Source organism: Nomascus leucogenys, unplaced genomic scaffold (assembly GCF_006542625.1).
Source record: "Nomascus leucogenys isolate Asia unplaced genomic scaffold, Asia_NLE_v1 001035F_58655_qpd_obj, whole genome shotgun sequence".
In the NCBI taxonomy this organism is placed as follows: domain Eukaryota; kingdom Metazoa; phylum Chordata; class Mammalia; order Primates; family Hylobatidae; genus Nomascus; species Nomascus leucogenys.
In genome coordinates, this window is record NW_022097270.1 from 158 (window position 1) to 26,327 (window position 26,170).

General features: G+C 37.7%; 1 protein-coding gene across 1 annotated transcript; it reads left to right on the top strand.

The window, feature by feature from the left end:
* The first annotated feature begins 4,182 nt into the window (after nucleotides 1–4,182).
* On the top strand, nucleotides 4,183–10,397 carry LOC115834221 (tripartite motif-containing protein 51-like). The gene is made up of 6 exons (XM_030808978.1): nucleotides 4,183–4,596; nucleotides 4,880–4,975; nucleotides 6,777–7,007; nucleotides 7,727–7,749; nucleotides 8,710–8,807; nucleotides 9,898–10,397. The coding sequence occupies exons 1-6, from the start codon at nucleotides 4,183–4,185 to the stop codon at nucleotides 10,395–10,397; spliced, it is 1,362 nt and encodes a 453-aa protein (XP_030664838.1).
* The last annotated feature ends 15,773 nt before the right edge of the window (nucleotides 10,398–26,170 follow it).

Genomic DNA, 26,170 nt, shown 5'->3' on the forward strand with positions numbered 1-26,170 from the left:
ATAAATATAGATAAAAATATATATGCAAATATACATATAAATATATAAATATATATAAAAATATATTTATATTAAATATACAAAAATATATTTATATATAAATATATAAATATATAAATATATAAATATGTAAAAATATATAAATATATAAATATATAAATACATATAATATAAAAATATATATAAATATATAAATATAAATAATTATATATATATATATATAATATATATATAAATATATAAATATAAATAATATATATATAATTATATATAAATATAAAAATATATATAAAATACATATAAAAATATAAATAATTATATATAATTATATATATAAATATATATAAATATAATATAATATATATAATTATATATAATAATATATATATTAATATATAAATATATAAAAATATAAATAATTATATATAATTATATATATAAATATATATAAATATAAATAAATATATAATTAAATATATAATAATATAATATATAAATATATAAATATATAAATAAATATAAATAAATATAATATAAATATATCTAAATATATCTAAATATATAAATATATAAATATATATAAATATATATAATATATACAAATAATATATATAAATATATACAAAACATAAAATATATATAAATATAGATAAATATATAAACATATAAAATATATAAATAAATATATAAATATTTATATAAATATATATAAATTAAAAAATAATATATATAAATATGTATAAATTATATAAATAAAATATATATAAATATATAAATATAAATATAAATATATAAATATATATAAATATATAAATATATATAAATTATATAAATATATATAATATATATAAAATATATAAATATATAAAATAAATAATAAACATTATAATAAATATATAATACAATATATATAAATTAATAAAATATATATAAAATTATATAAATATATATCAATATATCTAAATAATCTAAATATAATCTAATATATCTAAAATACATCTAAATATATCTAAATATATAAATATATATAAATATATATACATATATCTAAATGTATATAAATATATAAATATATATAAATATATAAAATATAAATATCCATAAATATCTATATATATCTATAAATATATATAAATATATATGAATAAATAAATATGTATAAGTATATAACTATACATGTAAATATATATAAATATATAAATATATATAAATATATATAAATATATATAATTCTATATAAATATATATATAAATATACATAAATATATAAATACATATAAATATATAAATATATAAAAATACACATAAATATATAAAAATATATATAAATATGTAAATATATATAAATATATATAAATATGTATAAATATATATAAAATATATAAATATATATAAATATATATAAATATATATAAATACATATAGATATATATAAATATATAAAAATATATAAATTTATATAGATATTTATAATATATACATATAAATATATAAATATATATCAATATATATCAATATATAACTATATATAAATATATATGAATATGTACTAAATCTATAAAAATCTATAATATCTATAAATATCTATAAATAATATATATAAATATTATAATATATATAAATATGTATAAATATATAAATATGTAAATATATATAAATATATAAATATGTATAAATATTACAAATATATATAAATATATATAAATATTAAATATATAAAATAATATAAATATATATAAATTAATAAATATATATAAATATTAAATATATAAATATATAAATATATAAAATATATAATATATAAATATAATAAATATATAAATATATAAATATATATATATATATATATAAATATATAAAATATATATTAAATATATTAAAAATATATATAAAATATATAAATATATATAAAAATATAATATATAAAATATTAAATATAAAAATATAATATATATAAATATATATAAATGTATATAAATATATATATAATATATATAGATATATATAAATATATATCGATATATATAAATATATATAGATATATAATAAATATATATAGATATACTGCAATATATAGATATATATAAATATATAGATATATAAATATATATAGATATGTATAAATATATAGATATATATAATTATATAGATATAAATATATATAGATATATATAAATATATATAGATATATATAAATATATAGATATATAAATATATATAGATATATATAAATATTTATAGATATATAAATATATATAGATATATATAAATATATATAGATATATAAATATATATAGATATATATAAATATATATAGATATATATAAATATATATAGATATATATAAATATATATAGATATATAAAATATATATAGATATATAAAATATAATAGAATAATATAAAAAATATATATAAATATATATATTATATAATATATAATATATAAATATAAATATATAAATATATATAATATATATAAATATATATATATATATATATAATATATATTAAATATAAACAAAATATATATATATTATATATTTATATATATAGTATATATATATTATATGTATATATATATGTATATATATATATATATGTATATATATATATATATATATATATATACACAAAATACTTACCATTGTGATACAATTTCCTATCGTATACCATACAGGTTTGCAGCCTAGGATGGATATGCTATACAGTATACCATAGGTGTGTAGTAGGTTATACCATCTACGTTTGTGTAAGTATACCCTATGATCAAACAATAACAAAACTGTCTAATGTGTCCCTCAGATCATGTATCTGTCATCACTCTACACATGACACTGTACAGGAGAGGAAGTCTACTAGGGGAATTTGTTCCCTTATTATGGAATCTGAGAAGTTGAACATAGGCTGTCATTAAGCTAGTGTCGTGGAAATTCCAATATCCTGGCTGAGTTCGAATCAGCTTCAGGAGAGAGAGGGAAACTGCCTTCTCTCTGCCCTTTATCTTCTGTCTGAGCTACCAGCTGATTGGATAGTGTCCACCCACATTGAGGGCTGCTGTTCCCCGCTCAGCTCACCAACTTACGTGTCTCTCTGGAAACAGCTTCACAGACTCACCCAGAAAAAATACTTTACCAATTCTCCATGTATTATTTAATCCAGTCAAGTCAACACCTAAATTAACCATAATACCATAGTAATATAATTATATATATTTCAGTTTTTAAAAAACTGACTATATGTCGGTTCATAGTTTGAGTGGTCCAAAGAAGGAGTTAATTTAAGCCATAAGAAAAATAAACCCAATATTTTTCATTATTTCTTTTATCTCCTAGTGATCCTAGACTGGTTTAATTGCTCTCTTTTTGTTTATCTGGTCGGTTGGTTTGTTGTGGGGTTGTTTTTGTTTTAAACAGCCAGCTTCTGGGTCCCTCTGTCTAAAAATATGTCATAGAGCTCTCTGACCATCTTCTCATGTTTTGTTACCCAAGGGAGGTTTTCTTTTTTTTTTTTTTTTTTGAGACAGATTCTGGCTCTGTCGCCCAGGCTGGAGTGCAGTGGCGTGATCTCAGCTCACTGCAAGCTCTGCCTCCCGGGTTCACGCCATTCTCCTGCCTCAGCCTCTCCGAGTAGCTGGGACTACAGGCACCCGCCACCACACCCGGCTAATTTTTTTTGTATTTTAGTAGAGACAGAGTTTCACCGTGGTCTGGATCTCCTGACCTCGTGATCCGCCCGCCTCGGCCTCCCAAAGTGCTGGGATTACAAGCGTGAGCCACCGCGCCCGGCCCCAACGTAGGTTTTCTACTCCTCTCCCATATTCATTCAGTAGTTATTTGAAAGAGAAATAGGGACAACCATGTTTTATTCTAGACCACTTAAGTTTAAAACCCGAGTTCCATATCGACATCCAGGGAATAGGTTTTTGAACAGATTTGCATTATGTTATGGGCAGGAACTAGGAGTAGAAGAGGTTGTGAGTCATCTAGTCAGTAGTGTCGGCTATAAAGCCTAAAGACTCTCTTGTGTATGCATTTTTCATTTTTGTTACAGAGGAAATAGTTTGTTCTGCTTTAATGAGCACTGTCAAGAAGAAAATATAGCTATCACATATCACCACAGGTTCACAGATCTTCACCAACTCGACCCCAAAATGACATGCTGCTCTTTCTTCTTCAGAAACATGAATTCTGGAATCTTGCAAGTCTTCCAGAGGGAACTCACCTGTCCCATCTGCATGAACTACTTCATAGACCCAGTCACCATAGACTGTGGGCACAGCTTTTGCCGGCCCTGTTTCTATCTCCACTGGCAAGACATCGCAGTTCTTGCTCAGTGTTCTAAATGCAAGAAGACAACACGGCAGAGAAACCTCAAAACTGACATTTCTTTGAAGAAGATGGCTTCCATCGCCAGAAAAGCCAGTCTCCGGCAATTCCTTAGCTCTGAGGAGCAAATATGTGGGACGCACGGAGAGACAAAGAAGATGTTCTGTGAAGTGGACAAGAGCCTGCTCTGTTTGCTGTGCTCCAGTAGCTCTCAGGAGCACCGGAATCACAGACACTGTCCCATTGAACGGGCTGCTGAGGAACACCGGGTAAGTGATGCTTCTGAAGATCTATTTCTACACAGGACACATGAAATTCTTGTAAGTCTATTTCCTTGGTGATTGGATGATGTCATCTCTGTGTCCCCTTAAGCATGTCTGTTATGAGCTTCCTTGACTTCACACCTCTCAGATTTGACAAACATGAGGAGAAACAAAGCAAACTCTATTTTCTGTGGGCGAATTTGTCTCTCATTTTGGGTCCTTCGTATATCAGAGTGTGAATGATACTTTATTGTCTTCACTTGTGCTTCAATTCATGGCTCTTTTGCAGGAGGAGCTCCTAAAAAAAATGCAGTGTTTGTGGGAAAAAGCTTGTGAAAATCACAGAAAACTGAGCATGGAAACCACCAGAACCAGATGCTGGAAGGTTAGTACCGTATTACTCTACCTTCTCCAGGAACTTATAGTGAACAAATGGGTGACTCTTAAAATAGGAACTTGATCTCAACTCATAATGTTTCTGGAATTCAATAAACAAGGATAAAACACTTGAGAAAAAAACACGCTAATTTTTTATGTAAGTTAGTGTGACTCTTCGGTAGGATTTCTAATCAGACCACAGATGTTATCCAAGCATGCTCATCTGTTTCCATACAAACCTATAGCAATACCCCAACAAATACAAGAGACTGGGCCATTTCACACTGTTCCCAATGGGCTGCCTGGATAAATTGTGGACACGAGAGTTATTTATCAGTCATGGAAATTTCAGGTGACCTTTCTAAGGCTGAGTCAGTATGAATTTGAATCTTGGTGGGCAAGTATATTGAAATGTGAGCTAAATTTCAGGCGGAAGGAGCAAGCGCGCAAACTTAGGGAATGCATGAAATGAAATATCAGAACTAATTAATATTGAATAAGTCATAACACATAATGGGAAAAGTGGTGAGAAATGTAGACTTGTGTCTTGATGAAGATATAAATATGTGAGAAATACGGGAACTAGTATTTAATATAAGGAGAACTCTAAGGACTTGAGAAGAATTCTAGAAATGATTTCTCTTGTGGATGTTTATATTGAGGGTATGGTATCGAATATTAATTCATTAATTTATTCTAATATTAATTGAAAGATATTTTATGAGTACTTAGTCTATGTCAAATATCAACTTAGAAAATTAAGGAGTAAAGAAGAAAGAAAACACACAAATCTTGCAATGGAAATGAGAAAAGCAAATGGTCACCATGCAGATATGTGAAGTACATGATGTGTTAGAGTGTAGTAGTGTCATTGGAGAATAATCCAGCAGGAAAGTAGAAAAGGAGCACAGAGGCCAGGGACTGGGGATGAGGGTTTGAGTTTTAAATAGGGTGGTCAGAAAAAAGGCTCATGGAAAAATTCACACTGAAACAAAATGTCGATCAGGAGGAAATATATATATCCTCCTGTTTGCCTTCCTCTTCCTCATAAATATATGAATATATATGTGTATCTGGGTGTATATATATATATATATGGATATATATGAGGAATATATATATACACACACACAGATACAAATATATATTCCTCATATATCGATATATACCTATATTGGAGAAATATATATATGAGTACATATATGAGAAATATGTGTATATATATATGAAAATAATTCTAGGTATAGAAAACAACATGGGCAGTAATATTTAATATGCATTTATTCGGGGGTTTGAGGAAGCACAAAGAAGTCCATGTTGCGATTAGGGTGAGTTTGGAAGAGAATAAATGAAACCTTATTAGAATATGTTATGCTGGGTGAAATGCATTGAGTTGACAATGCTAGTCTGTGGTCATGTCATCATTTCTCATATAATGGTTTTACATAACTTGCCCCAATTCTCCAAAATAGAAATAATGGTTTCTTACCTAGTCAATATAACTCGATAGTTTGATTCTATGCAAGAGCTGTGTTTTCTTTCTATAAATGTGGTGTGGAAGAGAGAAATCCATTTTTATATACCTATCTTAGAAAACATTTTATCATTAATCAGGTGAATGTAACTGGGCAGAAACAACTATGTTGATACTAGTACAGAAAAAAAAGGAAAGGAATAAAATTTTGTGGAATCTGAGAATTGACAAGATTGAGGATTAAAACATTGGGTGTTCAGAATGCTAAGAGGAATCAGTGAAATTCAAGAGAAGATGGATAAAACATTTCTATTTTGACTAATTGTCACTGCAGGATTATGTGAGTTTAAGGATAAAAGCAATCAGAGCTGAATATCAGAAGATGCCTGCATTTCTCCACGAAGAAGAGCAACATCACTTGCAGAGGCTGCAAAAGGAAGGCGAGGACATTTTTCAGCAACTCAATGAAAGCAAAGCCAGAATGGAACATTTGAGGGAGCTTTTAAGAGGAATGTATGAGGATCTGAAGCAAATGTGCCATAAAGCAGATGTGGAGCTACTCCAGGTACGGACTGACCATGGGGTATCATGATGTTGAACATTCACATGCATGGGTATTTTTCCTCTCTCCTGAAATCCGTCTCCCCATTTACTTCCATGATTTGTTTCCAAAAATACGATTCGATAACTAATGCCACTTGGTTGGGAGGGTATAGCCTCTCCTAGTGATTCTACCAGGCCGAAGATCCCTCCTACTTTATCCACCAGCAACAAAACTTTGTAGAATGGCCAAGGTAACAGACAGCCCCAAGAAATATTTCCCATCAGAAGTCAGTGATGTATTTAGGATTTTTGAAAGTGGATAAAATGAGAAGTGATTCATGGCATTTAGGCCAATTTGGAGACATGGCATGATGGAGAAGTTGGGGAATCTAGGATCACACTAATATTATTTTGGGGTCCACTCATTTTGGTAACAGGGCTGAGGGAAGATGACTGAGTAGCTTCTTTATGGTTACCGCAGAGCATAGACTCTGTGGGCCTCCTCTCCCTTCACTTGTAAAAAGAACGTCTTCAAGACTTAGACTTTATGAGGACATTAATTCATGACATATGATAGACTGGGATTTTCATGAGAAAAGAAATAGAAAATGCTTTCCAGGAGGGAACGTTGTAGGAAAATTATATCTTCAGAAACTGTCTCCAAATCTCACACTGAACTTAGTGGAAGATTCATCTTGTGGAAAGCACTAAGCCTTTTTTTTTTTTTTTTTTTTTTTACAGGCTTCTGGAGACATATTACACAGGTGAGTGCATACCTAGATTTTAGCAGATGCTTTCAGTTTCCACAAATATCAAGCAGGAACTTTGATACTGAAGGTATAATTGATTCAGATAGTGATACTGCCTTGTGCTGGTTGTACTTTCTCCATCCCCCACCCCAGGTAGACATCTATTTTGTTGCCATACACAGTGATTTTCTTCAGCAGTTCAATGAAAGTTCTGCAAAACCAAAAATAAATAAATAAGTAAATAAATAAATAAATAAATAAGAAAGAAAACCAAAAATAAATAAATAAAAGAAAAATAAAGGAAGTGAGCATCTCTATTCCTAATTTCATGTTTATTGCTCAAAAGCCTTCATATTTGAAAGAGAAAATATTACATTTACTACATGGCTACAAAGTCAACCAGGGAAGCCAGAGAGAAAATGGGAAAGTATTTTAGCAGTGAAAAGTGTTGATGATTTCTAGTTTATATTTAAATATATAATTCTGAAAAATAGATGAACAAACTATTCGGAATGTTTGAACTGTGTAGGCCTCCAGAGAAGCTCAACTATGAAAGGCAGATATCCCATGCCTGGAGCAAGTTTCAACACCCCGGCCTTGAGAAGGAAGCAACAGATGCAGCAGTCTTAAAAATAATCCCACTTTTCCAGACAATGATTTCAGGAATTTCTGGGGAAGTCTGGAACCCAGAATTTCATTTTTGAATATTCTCCTAGTCTTAAGACTAATGATCCTTACTAATTTGGAGCAATACAAAGAAAGATTCAAATGAATTCTCGCTCAGATAGACTTTTCCATCGTGCTTGAAAATCAGGAACTGTGAATAAGAATGAATTCAAAAAAGAAAATGATAATTTTGGAATTAGCAAATGTGTGGGTTAAAGGGATTCTCATGAAACATCTTTTAAATAAAAGTAGTGATTTTTATGTATTTTTTTGGCTGTAGATGTGGTAACTGTGTCTTTCTCGTTGCAGGTGTGAGTCTCTGCTGCTGCAAGTGTCTGAGCCTGTGAATCCAGAGCTCAGTGCAGTGCCCATCACTGGACTGCTGGACAGGCTCAATGGATTCAGAGGTAAGTGTCAGCCCATTGGCAGAATTCCCACAGTGTATTACTTCTTGTTAGAATCATGGGGGTAATACTTTACCCTTCACCACATCTTCATTTCATTTCAGCAGGAAGTGAACCATATGGCTATGCAACCCTTTTATATCTGTGTTTCTATTTATATTCCAATTTATAACAATGAACAGTAAAACGTAGTGAAAAACAAATATGTTCTGGGTCACATGTATAGAGTTATATATTGGGTAAATGGAATGACATAAGAAATAAAAAATTGAATAAATGGAACAATGCTCAGAAGGAAGCTTAATAATCCAAGCTTACATAAAAATTTTACATTACCGTATTTCATTTGAATTGTTAAACACATTTCGTTGGAGAATGGCGTTCACTGAAGTTTGATGGAGTATTTGTATTTTCTGATAATAAATATATATTATTGATATAATGTAAAATGTTGACTTAGCATGTAAAAAGAAAGAAGAAATTATTATGTAAATAGGAAGTAAAAATAGAAATGATAATTTCAGTTTAGTTACAACATGAAGAGCTACGAGTAAAATCTAAAATTCAGTTTCAGTCTAGAGCTAGCAGGGATGTCCGCAGAGTGACTGGTAAAGATTTTGCAAAAAATCTGCCTTAAGTTACCACTTATAATTTGAACGTATGGACTTGTATCCAGTTATCTAGAGCAGTGCTTGAGTAAGCTAAAATCTTCCCATTCTTGCCAAAATTATATCACTAGTATTTAAGAACAAGAAATATTTTAATAATAATGACCTTGATAGCTAAAGGGCATTCAAGGCATATAATATTTCACGTTTACATTGGAGATTGGATTAAAACAGGCTGGTCTTATATTGAACTCTCAATTTTTAAGTTTTCAATAAATTTTCAATGTCTATTTTTAGGGTTTTGTTCTTCCTATAGAGAATATTAATCATCCTTATACTTTATTAAATGTTTTAGTCACAATTCTCCTGTCCTTGTAACTTCAAATTTCTTGGTAAAGTAAATTCTTGGTAGAACAACTTTTCACTCAAGAATTCTAATTTCTAATAATTACATGTATCCATGCTTTTTAAAATTATTTTTGCAGTTGATTTTACTCTGCAGCATGAAAGAGCCAATAGTCATATCTTCCTGTGTGGAGATGTGAGAAGCGTGAATGTTGGATGTGACCCTCAAGATGATCCCGATATCACTGCAAAATCCGAATGTTTTTCTTGTATGGGGGCTCAGGCTTTCACATCTGGCAAATATTATTGGGAGGTTCACGTGCATGACTCTTGGAATTGGGCTTTTGGAGTCTGTAACAATTATTGGAAAGAGAAGAGACAGAATGACAAGATAGATGGAGAGGAGGGACTCTTTCTTCTTGGATGTGTTAAGGAGGACACTCACTGCAGTCTCTTTACCACCTCCCCATTTGTGGTGCAATATGTTCCAAGACCTACCAGCACAGTAGGATTATTCCTGGATTGTGAAGGTAGAACCATGAGCTTTGTTGACGTTGATCAAAGTTCCCTGATATACACCATCCCTAATTGCTCCTTCTCACCTCCTCTCAGGCCCATCTTTTGCTGTAGTCACTTCTGACCAGAGAAAAGTCAGAAAACGTGTCTATATGCTCTGGGAACCTGTTTATCCCAGAAAGCCATCTTTTTTGCACCTCATCAAACAGGACAAATCAGTTATATTTAATGTCTTTAGTTGCATTCTAATGTCATCAAAACTCATTTATAGTGTTTCATTAAATATGGTGAAAACACAAAAAACCATGTGTATTGTTTCCTTTTTAAATCATTTTTGGAAAATCATTACCCATGATGTATGGCATAGAATATATTCTCTGGTTTTTAATTATTTCTGAATGTCACAAAGTGAAATAATAGGTAAGAGAGTTGGTCTAAATGAAATTAAAACCAATGGAAGAAAGTAGAGATCTTGGGCTTCATGAAAAACCTTGGAGTAAAAAGACTCAATGGTAACCTGGAAATATTTTCTTTCTCTTCATCTAACAATATTCTACTTATCCATGTGTTTTATTTATGAACCTATACTTTGAGGTTATCTTATTTGACCTCCTATGCTGTGCTTGTCTTTGTAGATCTCATCTTATATTCAAATGCTCATGCATTATTAGAGTGCTGTTCTACAGTGAAATTTACAAGGGGATCAGGACAATGCTGAATCAATAAATATTCAAATGGACATAACTGAATACTGACCCCTACCTCAAACCATATACAGTGCATTTCCACATGGATTCATGTTCTGAAGGTGAAGGGAACACAATAAAATATTCTCATACAGAAAGATTTCCTGACCAGGAGAAAAAGTAACAATTAAGAAGAAAAACTTAGTTTATATATCAAAAACGATGACGTCTGTGTTTCAAAATATACCATTCAAGAATTAAAATGCAAACCAAAGAGTGGAGAAAAATATTTATCCCAACATATACGCAATAAAATAAAATACATGTGATTAATGAATGTAATAAATAAAAGAAAATGAACCCAGTGTAAAATTGGGAAAATATTTGAAGAGGTACTTCATAAAATTGGAGGCATAAATATCTGGACAAATATGAAAATGGGATTACTTTTATTAGTCCTCAGAATAATAAAAATTAATCCATAAGTTGAACTACAGGCCTCCATAAAAATTTGCAAAATTTAAAGACACACAGTATTGTGTGTTGTGAAAGATAAAGAATCAATGAAAGTTATTCATGGCTGGAGGTATGTAAACTGAGATACTTTTTGGCAAACTGACTATGAGCATTCCTTATGGGCTAGATATTCTAATTCTAAAATATATTCCACAGACTGCCTATGTGTATTTCAAGATAAACACAATGTTGATAATTGCAACAATTTTTATAGTAGCTCCTAATTGGAGACAAAGTAAATATTCATCAACAGTAGAATTGCTAAATAAATTGTGATCTCATCATATAAAAGAATTTTACAAAACAGAGATAACACCAAAATGCAACAAATCAATGAATCTCAAAGAGAAGTTTAAGAAAAGAATTGAAACACACAAATGTTATATTACAGTGTTTTATTCAGATAAATTGTGAACTCCATTAAACTGATACTAGAAGTTAGAATATTGAATAATATTTTGGAAGGTAATGGTTAGGAAAACTTAAAAATTAACCAGGATAAGATACAGGAAGCATTGAAATCAAAGAGAGAAACTATAAGCATTTTTCATGCAGAAGAGTATTTTATATATATATATTAAATATTTAATGTATAGAATAAGTTTGAAATAAATAAATTTGATGTTTTGCCTAATTTTTCAAATGCATATATTATAATTTAGATTTATGATAATTTAACATCAACATTAAGACATAAAACTGTTTTTATTATTATACTTTAAGTTCTGGGGTACATGTGCGGAACATTCAGGTTTGTTACATAGGTATACACGTGCCACGGTGGTTTGCTGCAACCATCAACCCATCATCTACATTAGGTAGTTATCCCAGTGATATCCCTCCCCTGGACCCCACCCCCACAGGCCCCAGTGTGTGATGTTCCCCTCCCTGCGTAAGTATTGGGCCTTTTCCCTCAGATTCAGCCTCAGACAGACATGCTACAAATGTGTCCACTTACCACTTGAGTGGAAAACATCTTGGTTACGATTTGAGGAAGATTTTTTTCTCAGGCTTCCAATCCTGAGGGTACAATGCAGCATTGATTACTGCTCAGAGAGAGTGGTCAGGCTATGGAGTAGGGAGGTTTGGTACTAAAGACTAATTAGAAACATAATACTGCAAAAAATTATCTGTGAATCACCATAAATTCCAATGACTCTCATGTAGGTTTTCTGATATCAAAGGGTGTATATTGAAGAAATGGTGGATAATAACCTTTTTTTGGGTGTTTTAGGAAGTCATATAATGAATAAAAGTTGTTTAAGAAAGAATGAATTTGGCTTCTAGTATTGTTAAGAAACAATAAAAATAAAGGAAAGAAAGGGAGGAATGATTGATTTCATGGTTCTGAGAAGTGGGAAGACATGAGTTTATGTACATAGCTTATTGGTGGAATACATCAGTCAGTCTAGGCTCAGTGGCTCAAGTTCGTAATCCCTATAAATTTCGCAGTGCTACATCAGGAAAGGGTTTTAAAGACGAATTTCCTTGAATGATTATTTGTTTTTAAATCCTGTGATGAAATATTTGGTATTAGAAAGCTCAATTGTATTTTCCTCTTTAAAGGAGTGAGTCAGAGCAGCGGCACATGCCCCAATGTGTGAGCTCAGAGCTCAGTGCTCAACCCATCACTGGCCTAATGGGACAGAATTTCATGACCTCCAGGTGAGTGGTCAACCCCTCAGGCATGGCTTGCTCTTTCCTTTCTTTCTTTCTTTCTTTCTTTCTTTTCTTTCTTTCTTTCTTTCTTTCTTTCTTTCTTCTTTCTGTTTTCTTTTCTTTCTTTCTTTTCTTTCTTTTCTTTCTTCTTTCTTTCTTTCTTTTTTTCTTTCTTTCTTTTTCTTTCTTTCTTCTTCCTTCCTTCCTTCCTTTCTTTCTTTCTTTCTTTCCTTTCTTTCTTTCTTTCTTTCTTTCTTCTTTCCCTTTCTTCTTTCTCTCTCTTCTCCTCCCCCTCTCTCTCCCTCCCTCCCTCCCTCTCTCTCCTTTCATCCATGCTGGAGGGCAATGGTGCAATCTCGGCTCACTGCAACCTCCACCTCCCAGGTTCAAGGATTCTCCTGTCTCAGCCACCCAAGTAGCTGGAATAACAGGCACTCACTATCATGCCCAGCTAATTTTTTTTTTTTTTTTTTGTACTTTGTAGAGTTGGGGTTTCGCCATGTTGTCCCGGCTGGTCTTAACTCCTTACATCAGGTGATCTGCCCGTCTTGGCCTCCCAAAGTGCTGGGATACAGGCATGAGCCACCACTCTTGCCTCAGGCATGGTTTTTACTGCAGGCAATTTTTGTTTTTTTATTAATCTTTCATCATATAAAAGGACAGACTGTAAATAGCATATATAAGATACATGTAATACAGTCCTTATGGTCATATGGAAAAAATAAATGAAAGCTGGTGTAATGGTAAATGTCATTCAGTTTCCTCTTGATTCTGGGCCTTTTGGGTCTGGGTCCCTCTGTGCAGCCAAGGCAGGTCAGATGGAGAGAGATGGTGCCAGACGCTGGCCAAATGGGTTCTACATGAGCCTTACTGGGTCAAACACTGCTTTTCAATAAAGACCTGGCTGTTGACGACTCCAGCCGTGTTGTCCCACCACAGTGGGCGGAGTGCTCATAGGTGGGTCCTTGGGCCGTGGGAGACACCATTATATACATTGAACAACATGCATCAAAGCATTTCCCATCTGACACTGCCCAGGGCCCATAACAAAGCTACAGCAGCCACCATAACCTTTGCCAGCATGAAGCCTTGATGTCCTTTTGGTTTATCTGTGTGGATGAGTAAACACACTTACGCTCACCTGTGCATACCCTCACACCATAGTGTACACTGTCCACAGTGGCACCGCCTGCTACTGAGGGCTGTGCCTTTTATCAAGTCTTATTTCAAGCTGGCTCAGCATGAGGAAATTGTGTATGCCAACACTACTTTCCCAACTGAGTCACTCAAAAATTAGTTAAAATCATTTCAGTAGTGTGTGCTTTTCTTTTTCCTGTTAATGAAAGGAAGCTGTGGAGTGCAGGGGCACAGAAACGAGCAGTTGATTTAAGTCATTCCAACGCCATAAGCAAGTTCCAAATGCACTGAGAGGCGAGGAGGAGAAGATGCAAAGGGCGCCTTGGGAAGAACTGTTTTTGCTGTAAGCCCTTGGCGGCTCCCAGCATGCCCACTTTGATGGCATTCACCCCACTGCAGTCGTCGTCATCAATGTGACTTTGTTGTTTTAGAAGGATATGTTGTGGTCAGGGTTCCACCTGTCCTTCCCTAGACCACGGCCCTCCAGGCAGTTCTAGGCAGGTCCCAGTCAAAATGTACTGGGGTATAAACCAAGGACCAGGACCACAGAAACAGGAACCCCAGGGGCTTCCAAGGGAAAGTGCTGGCTGCCAGGTGCAGAATCCATAGAATTACCTACCACGGGAGCCAGCGGGACCTGCGCATCTCCCTGGGGAGTCTGTTAGAATTTCCCCAAATACTGTAAAAGAGAAAAGTACTCATACTTTATCACGTGAAAGACTAATGATGTCTAGGAGTTGACACAGAACAGGAGGACTCTGACCACCACAGGACCAGCGAGATGTGTCAGGACAGAAATGAGCAAGCTTGAGTCTCCGGGCACACCTGGGGAAAGAGTAATGCAAGGCACACCTCAGGGCTGTACTCACTCCTCAAGGCAGGCTTGGGTCCCCAGGGTAAGGGCGAAGAGACAGCCTTCCCGTATCACGTAGTGTGGATGGCGAGGCTGCAGGGGATGTAGTCCTCTTGCCGGTGGGCTGCATGAAACAGCAGGCTTTGCATCTTTTTCAGGCCTGGGGTCTGGCCTTACCCCAGGGGCTTCTGTTTCACCCACAACAGACTCGCCTCCACACCGGAGACCTGGTCAGCAGGGAGAGAAGCAGGCAGAGGGACCCAGCACAGCCCTCCTGCATTCATAAATCATAAATCATATTTTCCAACGAACATCACGAACTCCGTCTCCTGCTCCCAGGAGGAAGCTCGGTCTCAGGAGTGGTCAATGCTGAGATACAAAGCTATTGAAATCTGATCTCCATAGTTTTGAGGTCTCTAGTGTTGCCAGGAGACTGCCAGGAGGGACTTGAAAAGAAAGAGGCACATGATGTTTCACACTTGCTTTTCCCAAGGGCAGCCAAGGGACAGCCTCTGCATACTGAGGTAATTCTAGATGATTGGTTTCCACGCTCTTCCCTCCTCCTTTCTAGTGAGTTTAGTGCTGGCTGACTGTAGAACACTTTATTCACAGAAGCAAGTAGAAAAAATTGTCACTCTTAATCACATGCTCTAAGGTCAGGACCGGAGTGACGGTTCTGGAGGGAAGTGCTAGGACTGGCTCACTTGTGTTCTCATTCAGCTGCCTCAGTGTACACGGAGGTGGATTTCACTGGTGTTGATACATGCTTTTCAAATCCACAAGAGGCTCTCCGAGGGACAGAAGTGACTTTACACCCACCGTAAAGCCATTTCTGTTGCCAGAGTCCCCAGTCTCCAATCAGCAAAAAATTCTCCACCAAAGGGGCGAGCTCCAGCCATCTTCACTTGTAATCAGTAGCATCGACATTGTCTGAGAAACATTTATTCTGTCCACTTTAAGCTTAATTCACAAACACTAAAAAGTAGTAAAAATAGACTTTAGATTTTCCTCTAAACTATATTTATATAGAAATCCTTGAGAAGGTAGCTGTCAACTTGAAATTCACTATCTACAGTTAATTAACATCAGGGTGCCGGAGGGACCCTGGCCCCATCCCTGTGCACAGCAGGGGCGGGCTGTCATTTGCAAGAGAGCAAACCTGGTCTCCCTTCTGTGCAAAGAGGAGGGGTGGGAGGGGCATGGCGGTGGAGGAATTTCTTAGCCATCAGCACAGATCTGGCAGGGCCTGCTTGTTCACTCACTCTGGGGGCCTGGAGGTCCCACCATGATAACACCACATTGCCTCACAGAGGCCCTGCTTTTCTGTCCATGGTAGACCTCAGGTAGGTGGTGCCTGAGATCATAAAGAACTTAACCAACTGGGAGAAGAAAAACAGCAAAGGAAGGAAGTGTGAATGAGGAAGAAGAGATGAGGTAACAGGGGTGGGAGGAAACGTTGGTGATAAAGCCAGGGGGGACAGTGTGGTGGCAACTGACACGAGAGGAGAAGGGGGCCCATGCTCATCAGTCCCTCCCTTCCTGAACAACATGAGGGGTCAGGGAGGGCAAGCCCTCAGTGAGTGAATGCAGCAGTTCAAAGAAACAAAAATAGACCAAAAATAATAAATGTTCTCCTAGGGACACCAGGCTTTTAGGGAGGCCACTGTGAGACCTCTGAATGCCCGATGCCCAATAGTGCTGAGGGGGTAAGTGACAAAGAGCCGCACCCCCCAGCCCTGTGCACCATCTGAGACCGAGGAGCCTGTGTCACCAGTACCTAGAGCTAGAGGAAAGGGCTTCCAAATGGCTCAGGAAGATGAGTGGGCATTTCACTCCACCTCTGGGACCAGATGACCACACCTCCCCTGAGAATCCCTTACCCAAAATAATTGAACATAATAATGTTTGCTTAAAATAAACTGGCTGAACTGATCACCCCGACACTGACCCCAGGACACCCCCCTCAAGGTGGCTCCAGTTCCTCCATCATCTAGACTTTTTTCCCTGCCCTCCCAAACTCCCTGAGCCTGGCTGAGGCCTGCTTGTTCTCCTCCTTGCTGCCCACTCCAAAGAGGATAAGAAACCAAGACCTGGGCTCGCCACAGGTCGAGGAAAGAGGCTTGGCGACACTTCCTTTGACTTGGAAAATTCCTCTACTTAGCAAATCTGCTTCCACATGGCAAAGATGAGAAGTGCTGGGCCCAGTAGCCAGGCACACAAGCTGCAAAGCACCTGGATCTGCCTCATGGGCCAAGGGAAGGGCTGCCCATAGGCAAGTCACTTCTAGAAACGAGTCCAGAGAGATCAGGGAGAGTCTGGGATTCAATCAGGGATGACCCTTCTTTCAGTTGGGCCTGGTGGGTTTTCAAAATCCAGTCTTTCCACTGGGGCCATACCAAAGCTCCCTGGGAGGTCAGGCTTCCCAGTCCCACCAAAGCCCCCATTGAAGCTGTCATTTTTCTCTCAAGTTGCATACACTGGCCAAGTAAGGCAGCTTCTACTCACCAGACAAGTGGCCAGCTCAGCTTCAGATTTGCCCAAAGAAATCTGGTCCTGCCCCATACTTGCTGGCTTGGCAGGCTTTTCAAAAAGCAGGTACCTCTGGAGCTGTTGTGTGGACACCAGGAGCATTACTTGACAAGCCCTGTGCTAGCCCCAGGGTACCCTGTGCACCTGGGTAAGGCTGGAACACACTGGGGACAGGGATCCAACATGTCCACTCTGGAACAGCGTGGGAAACTGGAAGAAAATCGCCAGTGTTGGCTGTCCTGCCATTGCTGTTCTACACATCCCTGGAGACTATGAGCATCGGTACAGCGTGGTGGTGGCTGATCAGGACAGAAATGTCCATTTTTGACCTGGAAGCAGCAGACACCATAAGGCTTAGGGTTAGACGTGGGGTTCCATACCATTCCCAGTGCCAACTTCCCATGGAGGAAAACAGGAAGGAATGTCTGGCCACCCACCCAGGGTCAGATGCCACAACAGCCTGAGCAGAAGCTGCCTGACACTGGCTGTTCCAATGACAATAGGACATCCTTGGGAAGGTGGAGCCATTTGTGAGACTCAGGATGGGTGTCCTGGAAGTGCCACTTAAAGGCGACTGGAGGCCTCTCAAAATCCCTGTGTTAGAGCTGCAGCTCTCCATGCCGGGCTGCAGTGCAGTCACCTGTGGAGCTTTAGGACAGGCCCAGGGCTCAGCTTCCCGGACCAGTGCCTTGAGAACTTTCGCAGCAGGATAGCCGGCTTGGAAAGGCATGCCTGGGAGACCATGTGACACTGCCTGGCTGGGTCCTGGGCTGACAGAGGTGAGCGTGGAGCTCGTGGTGACTTGGTAATGCTGTGAATTATGTACGCGTGGGCAGGAATGTGCCACAATGCCAAGGCCCCAAACTCTTGGAAATTCCATGAGGTCCAATGAGGTTGAACTAAACACCAAGTGCAGTCCTCAAAAGAGAAAATAAAAGAAATAACCCACATAAGGGACTCTTTGGAACTGAGTCTGGAAGAGAAGGCTTTCCTGGTCCACTCCAGGAGAATTGCCTAAAAAGTTTGCTTCCCATTCGTATTCTCTTTGCTTGTTCTAAACATCACCTCCCCCCATTCCCTTAATTTGCATCGTCTGGGCTCCTTACTCTTGTTGCATCCTTTTTTTACATTTTAAGGATGTCTGGATTCGATTTACTAAGAGCATAATGGCTTAATTTTGTATTCTGGTAATCGTCTATTACATTTCCCGCATTTTATCAAATGACACGTTTTCCTCATATCTATTTTTAATATGTTAAAGATTTGTATCCAGTTTATCTAAAAACTCCTTGATTAAAATGAGTTAATTCTAGCAATACATACATGCTTATCTCTGCATTGTTTTATTAATTTTACGATAAATGTTTTTCCCCAATATATGACTGTATGGATAATACTTTTTAAAAAGATACAATAAAATATGATATCTCTTTCTCACTTGATCATGTGGCTTGAATGTATCAATCCCTCCATCAAATAGAAATATCTGGCATTACTTAATCTAACTAATGAAAACATCCATTGTGCACGTGCACCCACAATGAGAAGAAAAGACCAAAACAAACAGCCAAAAAGGAGAGAATCCCATGATTTCTGTGTAAACTCCTACAGAATCTATAAAACATTTATTGCCTAGAAACGTATTTTAAATGAAGGTCTTCAGGCAAGGTTATGTAAAACTGCCTTGATACAAGGGGCCCTATTCACTTTGAAAACTTGGCAAATTGGATAACAATTAAAAATACAAAATTACACAGAAAATACCCCTTTAATAAATTGAGGTTTTTTTTTGATTGAGACGGAGTTTTGGCTTCTTGTTGCCCAGGCCAGAGTGCAATGGCGCGATCTTGGCTCCCTGCCACCTCTGCCTCGTATTCAAGCGATTCTCCTGCCTCAGCCTCTCAGTAGCTGGGATTACAGGCATGTGCGCCATGCTCGGCTAATTTTGTATTTTAGTAGAGACGGGTGTTTCTCCATGTTGGTCAGGCTACTCTCAGACTCCCAACCTCAGGTGATCCGCCAGCCTCGGCCTCCAAAGTGCTGGGATTACAGGCGTGAGCCACCGCTGCCCGGCCTCATAAATTGATCTTAAAACAAATCTTAATTGAGGTTCTCTAAAGGGAGCCTTTTAGGCAACATGCCCACTACGGTATGATGGCTAGGGTGGCTGGTGTCAGGCGAATCATGTGTGCTCCCCCAGCCCCTTCCCTGGGGAGCATCCTAGAAAGACAGCGTGGAAACGCCCGCCGCCTGGTGGTCCCGTAGCTGCCATGGTGCCCAGCCCCGCCGCCTCACCCTGTCCTCGAACCCCGGTGTCAACGCCCGCGGATTCTCACGTCCTCTCTTCCAGGGCGGCGGCGCTTCTCCTGCACCTTGGCCTGGCGCTTCTTTTCGGCCTCCTCAGCCTCCGGTTTCTCTCCTTGACCACCTTGTTAAGGCCTCTTGGGTATTCCGCAGGTGGCCGCTGACCTTGGTGCTGCCCTTCCGCGCCGGGCCTCTGGGGCTGGAAGGTGGGCGCCGGGCGCCTTGCTGAGGCGGACCCCAGGCACCATGCCCGACTCAAGCTGCTCCGCCGCAGGCGCCGCAGGGGCAGGGAGGCTGGCCTTCCGCCGGGCGGGGTCGGCAGAGCCCAGGACCCCGGCAGCAGGGCAGGTGGCGAGGCCCAGCCTTGGGGAGCCCTCCCCAGGAGCCCCATGGCCACTGGTAGGGCTGCTGTGCTGCTCTGTCCCTTGGCTTCACCCGCCTCCTGCGCCCGCCTTCCCATCCCCCGCCGCGCGCCAGAATTTCCTGAGCCGCCAGGATTTCCTGCATCGCCAGCCGCCTCTTCCCCACGCACAGGGAGCACTCGGGCACACGGTCTGGCACGCGAGGGCCACGGCCGGGGCTGTTAGAGGCTGGTGGTCATCCCTGACCATGTGGTCCAGGGCGCCCCGGTCCTCCGGGCCACGCGGAGCCGCGTCAGCGCAGACAGCTCGCAGTCCCGAGCCTCTGCAGGCTCTGGCCATGGAGCGGAGGCAACTCAAGCTGTAATTTTCCCCAAGGGCTCCTGGCAGGGGCGCTCCAGGAGCGTCTGCATGAGGCAGAGTTGTAAGTGGCCACTCTGGCGACATCCCATGGTGGGGGCCCTCGCGTGGACACCTGCCCCTGCTAGCTCAGGGCTCTGATGCAATCGGTTCGACCCTTCATATGGCTTCAACCCTAACACGTCCGTCCTTGAAGTCAGACCCAGGACATAGTTCAACAAGTAGTTGGTGTGATAGCGTGCCCTGACTGGGCCAGACAGCCTCTTTAGTAAAAACAGCGCAGAAAGTCATGAAACAGATCCTCAGCTCCTTTCTTCATTTTCACTTTAATTCTGTGATGCCTTGTCCAGCTGAGACATTCTCCGGGGTCTGGACTCTGCTGGTCTCAATGCCTACTGAGAAGGTTTCCTGGCCATCATCAGCCATGAAAACCTCAAAGCCCTCTGTCTTCAACGTGGGATCCCTGGGCAGCGCATCAGCCTCACCAGGAAAACCTGTTCTCTGCTCATTCTTGGGCCCCATCCCAGGCCTATTTCAAAGAAAGACTCCAGGGGCAGGGCCTGGCAGTCTGTGTTTCCACCAGATCTGTGTTAAAGCTCAAATAACAGCCCAGGTGATGCTGAGGCAGGAAGTGCAAGGCTGAAGCCAGTATCTAAGGAACTGTCCCCATGGGCCAGGGGCATCTCCTGCCTGTGCAGCTTGATAGGGTTGTGTTCCTTTCCCTGTCCTGCCAGTTGACGTCAATTTGGGGCACTCAGCTAAGGCCACCACGGTAATCCACAAAAGCCGTGGTACAGGAGACATTAAGGCCAGTCTAGCCCATTGTGGTCAGTTCCTGCGCCTTCTCAAACGCTCAGCCCCCGCCGCACCAGAGTCTGCAGCAGCCCCACTGCCTCCAGGACGCCCCTCTTCCAGGACGCTCTCCACGCCCTGGACGCCATGCTCCTCCTGGTCCGGAAATGAGAAAGAGTCATCCCAGTGATGCTGAGGGTGTCGGGCAGACTGAGAAGTCCTGGAACTCTTTGTAGTCAGCGGTCCTCCTAGACCTGTGTTCTAGGATGAGACAGCGTGCGGGTCATGCAGCGCGCCCCGCCACCCTGCGGCCCAGTCCAAGCCAGCAGCACCACACCGGTGGCCAGAGGCGTGGGCAGGGGCGGAGGCTCTGTCCGGGAAAGCCTGGTGGCACCAAGTCCCTGCTTCTTGCTTCTGTGTCCCCAGGGAACCCTAGCTCCGCCCAGCCCGGCGGAAACCTGGCTTCTTTTACTTATTGGTTTGTTTTATTTTAAGTTTTAGGACATTGATAAATCACTTTCTGATTTTTGAGATTAAAAATAAATAATTTCAACTTTACCCTTTTTTAAATGTTCACTATTTTAATGCTTTTATTTTTTGTATACTTTAATTATTGTCATTTATATCTTCAATTATTTATGAAGAATTTAGAAAAAGTCTTTCACATAATAAAGTCTAATTAATTAACTCTTATTTATTCTCCTCTCTACTCATATACGTACTTTAACCTTTTAGAACACTTTGTTGAGACTGTTGTACTTATGTGACATTTTAACTATATTCTTCACACTTCTAGTGAATTTTAATGTCATTCAAAGGTAAATCTTTCTATAGTGAAGAATTAAACATAGTTCTCAACAATGTTCTCGAATATTAGGAATTTTCACCTTCCAATGGCATGTTACGTATGTTCTCCTACCCTCTTAATACCATATTCCCCGCCCCCTGCTAATTTTGTATTTTAAAGTAGAGACAAAGTTTTACCATGTTGAACAGGCCAGTCTTGAAACTCTTGACCTCAAGTGATCCAGCTGCCTAGGCCTCCCAAAGTGCGGGATTAACAAAAACAGCAACTAAATGCTGGAATGATTGACCGGGAACTCGTTCTAGATCTCCAGTGAATATATCCTCCTTATAACAAGGCAGAAAGCCTTCCTCAGAATTATCTAGACTGACATACTCATTGTCCAGACCTGTTAACAGACTCCGCAAACAGTGCTGTGAGTCTCAAATGTGCTCCTTCAGTAATGCGGTAGAAGCCCTAGTTCCACACTGGTAGTATCCCTTCCAATGCCTGGAGACTTTTAAGGCATAAGAACGTATTGATCCTATGAGTATATGTTTTGTAAAATCTCAGTTGATTGGTGTTTGGACAAATAAGTTCAGGGTGATATCAACTATTGAGACAAAATTAGTCTAAAGAATTAAGACTCAAAGTCCAGAATGAGAAAAAATTGTTTGCTTAGAAGCCTCCTTATAATTGTCTCTACTTGTTTTATAGATATAAGCACTAGAGGACAAGCTCTACCTGATATAGTGGCCTAGACATATGCGGATTTAATTGTAAGAAAGAAATTATACCTTTCAGGTAAAATGCCTACCAAAAATAATTAGTTGCTGTTTGAGACAAGTTCTCACTCTGTTCCCAGGCTGGAGTGCAATGGCACAATCAGAACTCACAGCAGTTTTATAACTCCTGGACTCAAGCAATCCTCCAACTCAGCCTCCTGAGAAGCTGGGACAACAGTGGCACACCACCAATCAGGCTAATTTCTTTTATGTCTTGGTAGAGATAAGGGTCTTACTATGTTGCCTCAGGCTGATCTCAAACTCCTGGCCTCCATGTATTTTTCTGCCTTGGTCCTCCAAAGCACTGGGATTATAAGTATGGCCACTCGTAACCAGCTTTAGATCAATTTTATTTAAATACCAGATACCTTCTCCAACTAAAAATTTTTATTAGAATTCTCTTAATTCAGCAAAGACATTGTTATTACTGACCCCAGTCTTCAACTTATCTTCGGCTTACATGCAAAGAATACAAATTACCTTTCGTTTTTAATTTGTTTTATTTTATATTTTCAAGGTGCAATATGTCGTTTCGAGATACATGTGCATAAGGAAATGATTACTATAATGAAGAAAATTAACAAATCGATCATATCACTTAGCTGTGCTTCTTTTTTATAAGAACACCAAAAATCTAGTCTCTCAGAATATTTCCCAAAAACAATACAGATTATCTAATATACCTACAGGTTGTACATCAGATTCATTTATTCTACATTACTGCACCTTTACCACTGTTACCCTTCATTTACTATTTTCTTCCCACGAATGTAACCACCGTTTTTAATGTATTGAACTTTTAAAAATCGATTTCAAATATGAGTGGGACCATGAAGTATTTTTGTCTGTGTGTCTGTCTTATTTCACTTAGGAAACCTGCCATTTACATGTCTCCTAAATTTAGTACAGAAATAAAGTGCTAGTCAAGAATGTGTCTCACTTTTGTTAGATTAATTTTTTCCAAGTTATTCTCTTTATCAATTTTTACTTTTTGTACTATAGAAGAGTGAAAATTCTTGTATTAAAAAAAACTGTAACCAGGCTATTGATAAATAACTTCTTTCAGATAAAAATCTCAGGAAGTTCAAGATTTCTGTATTAATGATTGACAATGTTGTTGTGGTCCTCTTAGACTTATTTCGATTGTAAGTAAGTCTTGGTGATATTCTAACATAAATTCTGACAGGTGAAGAGAATAAATAAATTAAGTATCTCTAGGAGAATCAACAGAATAAGATTATCTTGGTTAAATGGCTAAGAAAATATGGTAAATAGACACAAAAACTTTTTCATCTTCCAAAATCAGAGTCAAATACTAAGTGATCATAAAGTAGCTAATTCTGTCTTCCTGCCAAAGTGAATGTGAGCTAAATTAGAAGAATGTCAGGAATAAATATTTCCTTGAAATCTAGCAACAAATAATGTAATTAAATTATGAGGCTTTGCATAGAGTTTTAGCATCAACAGAAAAGCTCACAAAACCTAGGTGAAAATCAAAAAGGAGTGCTGGGTTGGAGCCCTGAGGTGAATAATTTTATTCTCAGATCACTTGGAAAAAGGCAGCGAGTCCAAAAGAAGCTGGTGATAAGCTTTCTCTCTGCTAACTCCTAATGTTCTGCATGAAATATGTGGAGGAGAAGAGGGACAGTTTATTATAGTCTACGTGATATAGAGTGAAGGAATAAGAGAATCTTTCTGATAAGTATCTTTGAAATTTGGAGAATCATTCCTATCAAAATCGTTCATTTAGGGACTAAAATATAAATAAGATGTTTCTTGCCACATAACCCTCAACTAGCCAGGCTCTAAAAAGAACGGCACTGGACACCCGACAGTGGTAAAAAGCAGGGTTTACTCACTCTTGAATCACTAACAACTGGTGCTAACCTTAGGCAGCAGCTTATCTATTTGGTTGAGGTTCAGCCTTGTTTCATTGAACAAATCTCTTGGGTTATTTTCAGTTGTGCCAATCATTTAATTTGTTTTCTGAATCAAATGATAAGAATAAATATGGTTTAGAGTGTAAACAGCATTCCCAGATACATTACCACTTAGTGTCCCATCTGCCTAATTTTGAACCTATAGGACAGGAATGAAAGCATTGTGAGAAACGCCAGGTATTTCTTAAAGCCAAATACTCTTGTCCCTCCTACTTTTCTTCTGGCTTTCCTGCTGCATGGGACATGGTAATAAATGGAAGTTTCCTGCACAAAGAGGTAAAATTCACTTGTTGAAGATGCAGTCTTCTTCTTGACCAACTCCTATATTGGTACAAACATGTGAGAGAAATGCACCTTCTGAATCATTTCAAATTCGTGGTCTTTGTTAGAGCACATAAGCCGGTGCGCTAGGAACGTAGCTATTACATTCTTTATGGAATTTTCCATTCTCTATCATCTGGATTCTTATTTAAAATGTAAACAAAGTTTGTTCTTTCTACTGCATAAGAAGGTTTATACCACTTTATGCTTAGTAAGTAATTAAATTTATATGTCAGTTTAAATAAGGACAGCCTCCAGTATTCTAAGTCCTGTTCCTGTTCCCCATCATCTTATATAGGAAGCTTCCTCTTTCGATTGTTTCTATTAAAAAACCTAAGGCAATTGAAATCAACCCTGTAAAAATTATGCTGCAATTATTTGAAACCCTAACATAATAGTGTTATCTTGATATGAATCTGAAAATCAATTTATTTCTTATCTTTTGATAGATATTCATTAGTATGTTCTATCCTATTTTGTTACTTATATTTTGGAAAAGTTTCTTAATGTTAGAATAATATTTATACATATTAACTCCTCTACTTATCCATTTACTCATCTTATTTACTGTGTGATCTATTCTAAAAATTGCATTGAATAATTGTAACATATTAGCAAAGAAGACAAATACTGCCATTGCCCCCTTGGAATTTTCAATCTGGTAGTAATAAGTATAAGAGTTTTCTGAATATTAAAATCTGATATGATATATTCATAGAAGATGTAATAGCAGAGCAACCCGGCACTGAAAAACTGTTGTGTGAGTTGAAATGTGATTAATAACTAGGATGTTGAGAAACAATAAAGTCTGTGAGGTCAACTTAACTTGCTCAGACTTAAAAAGAAAATAAGCACGCTTTTTATTCTTTGTA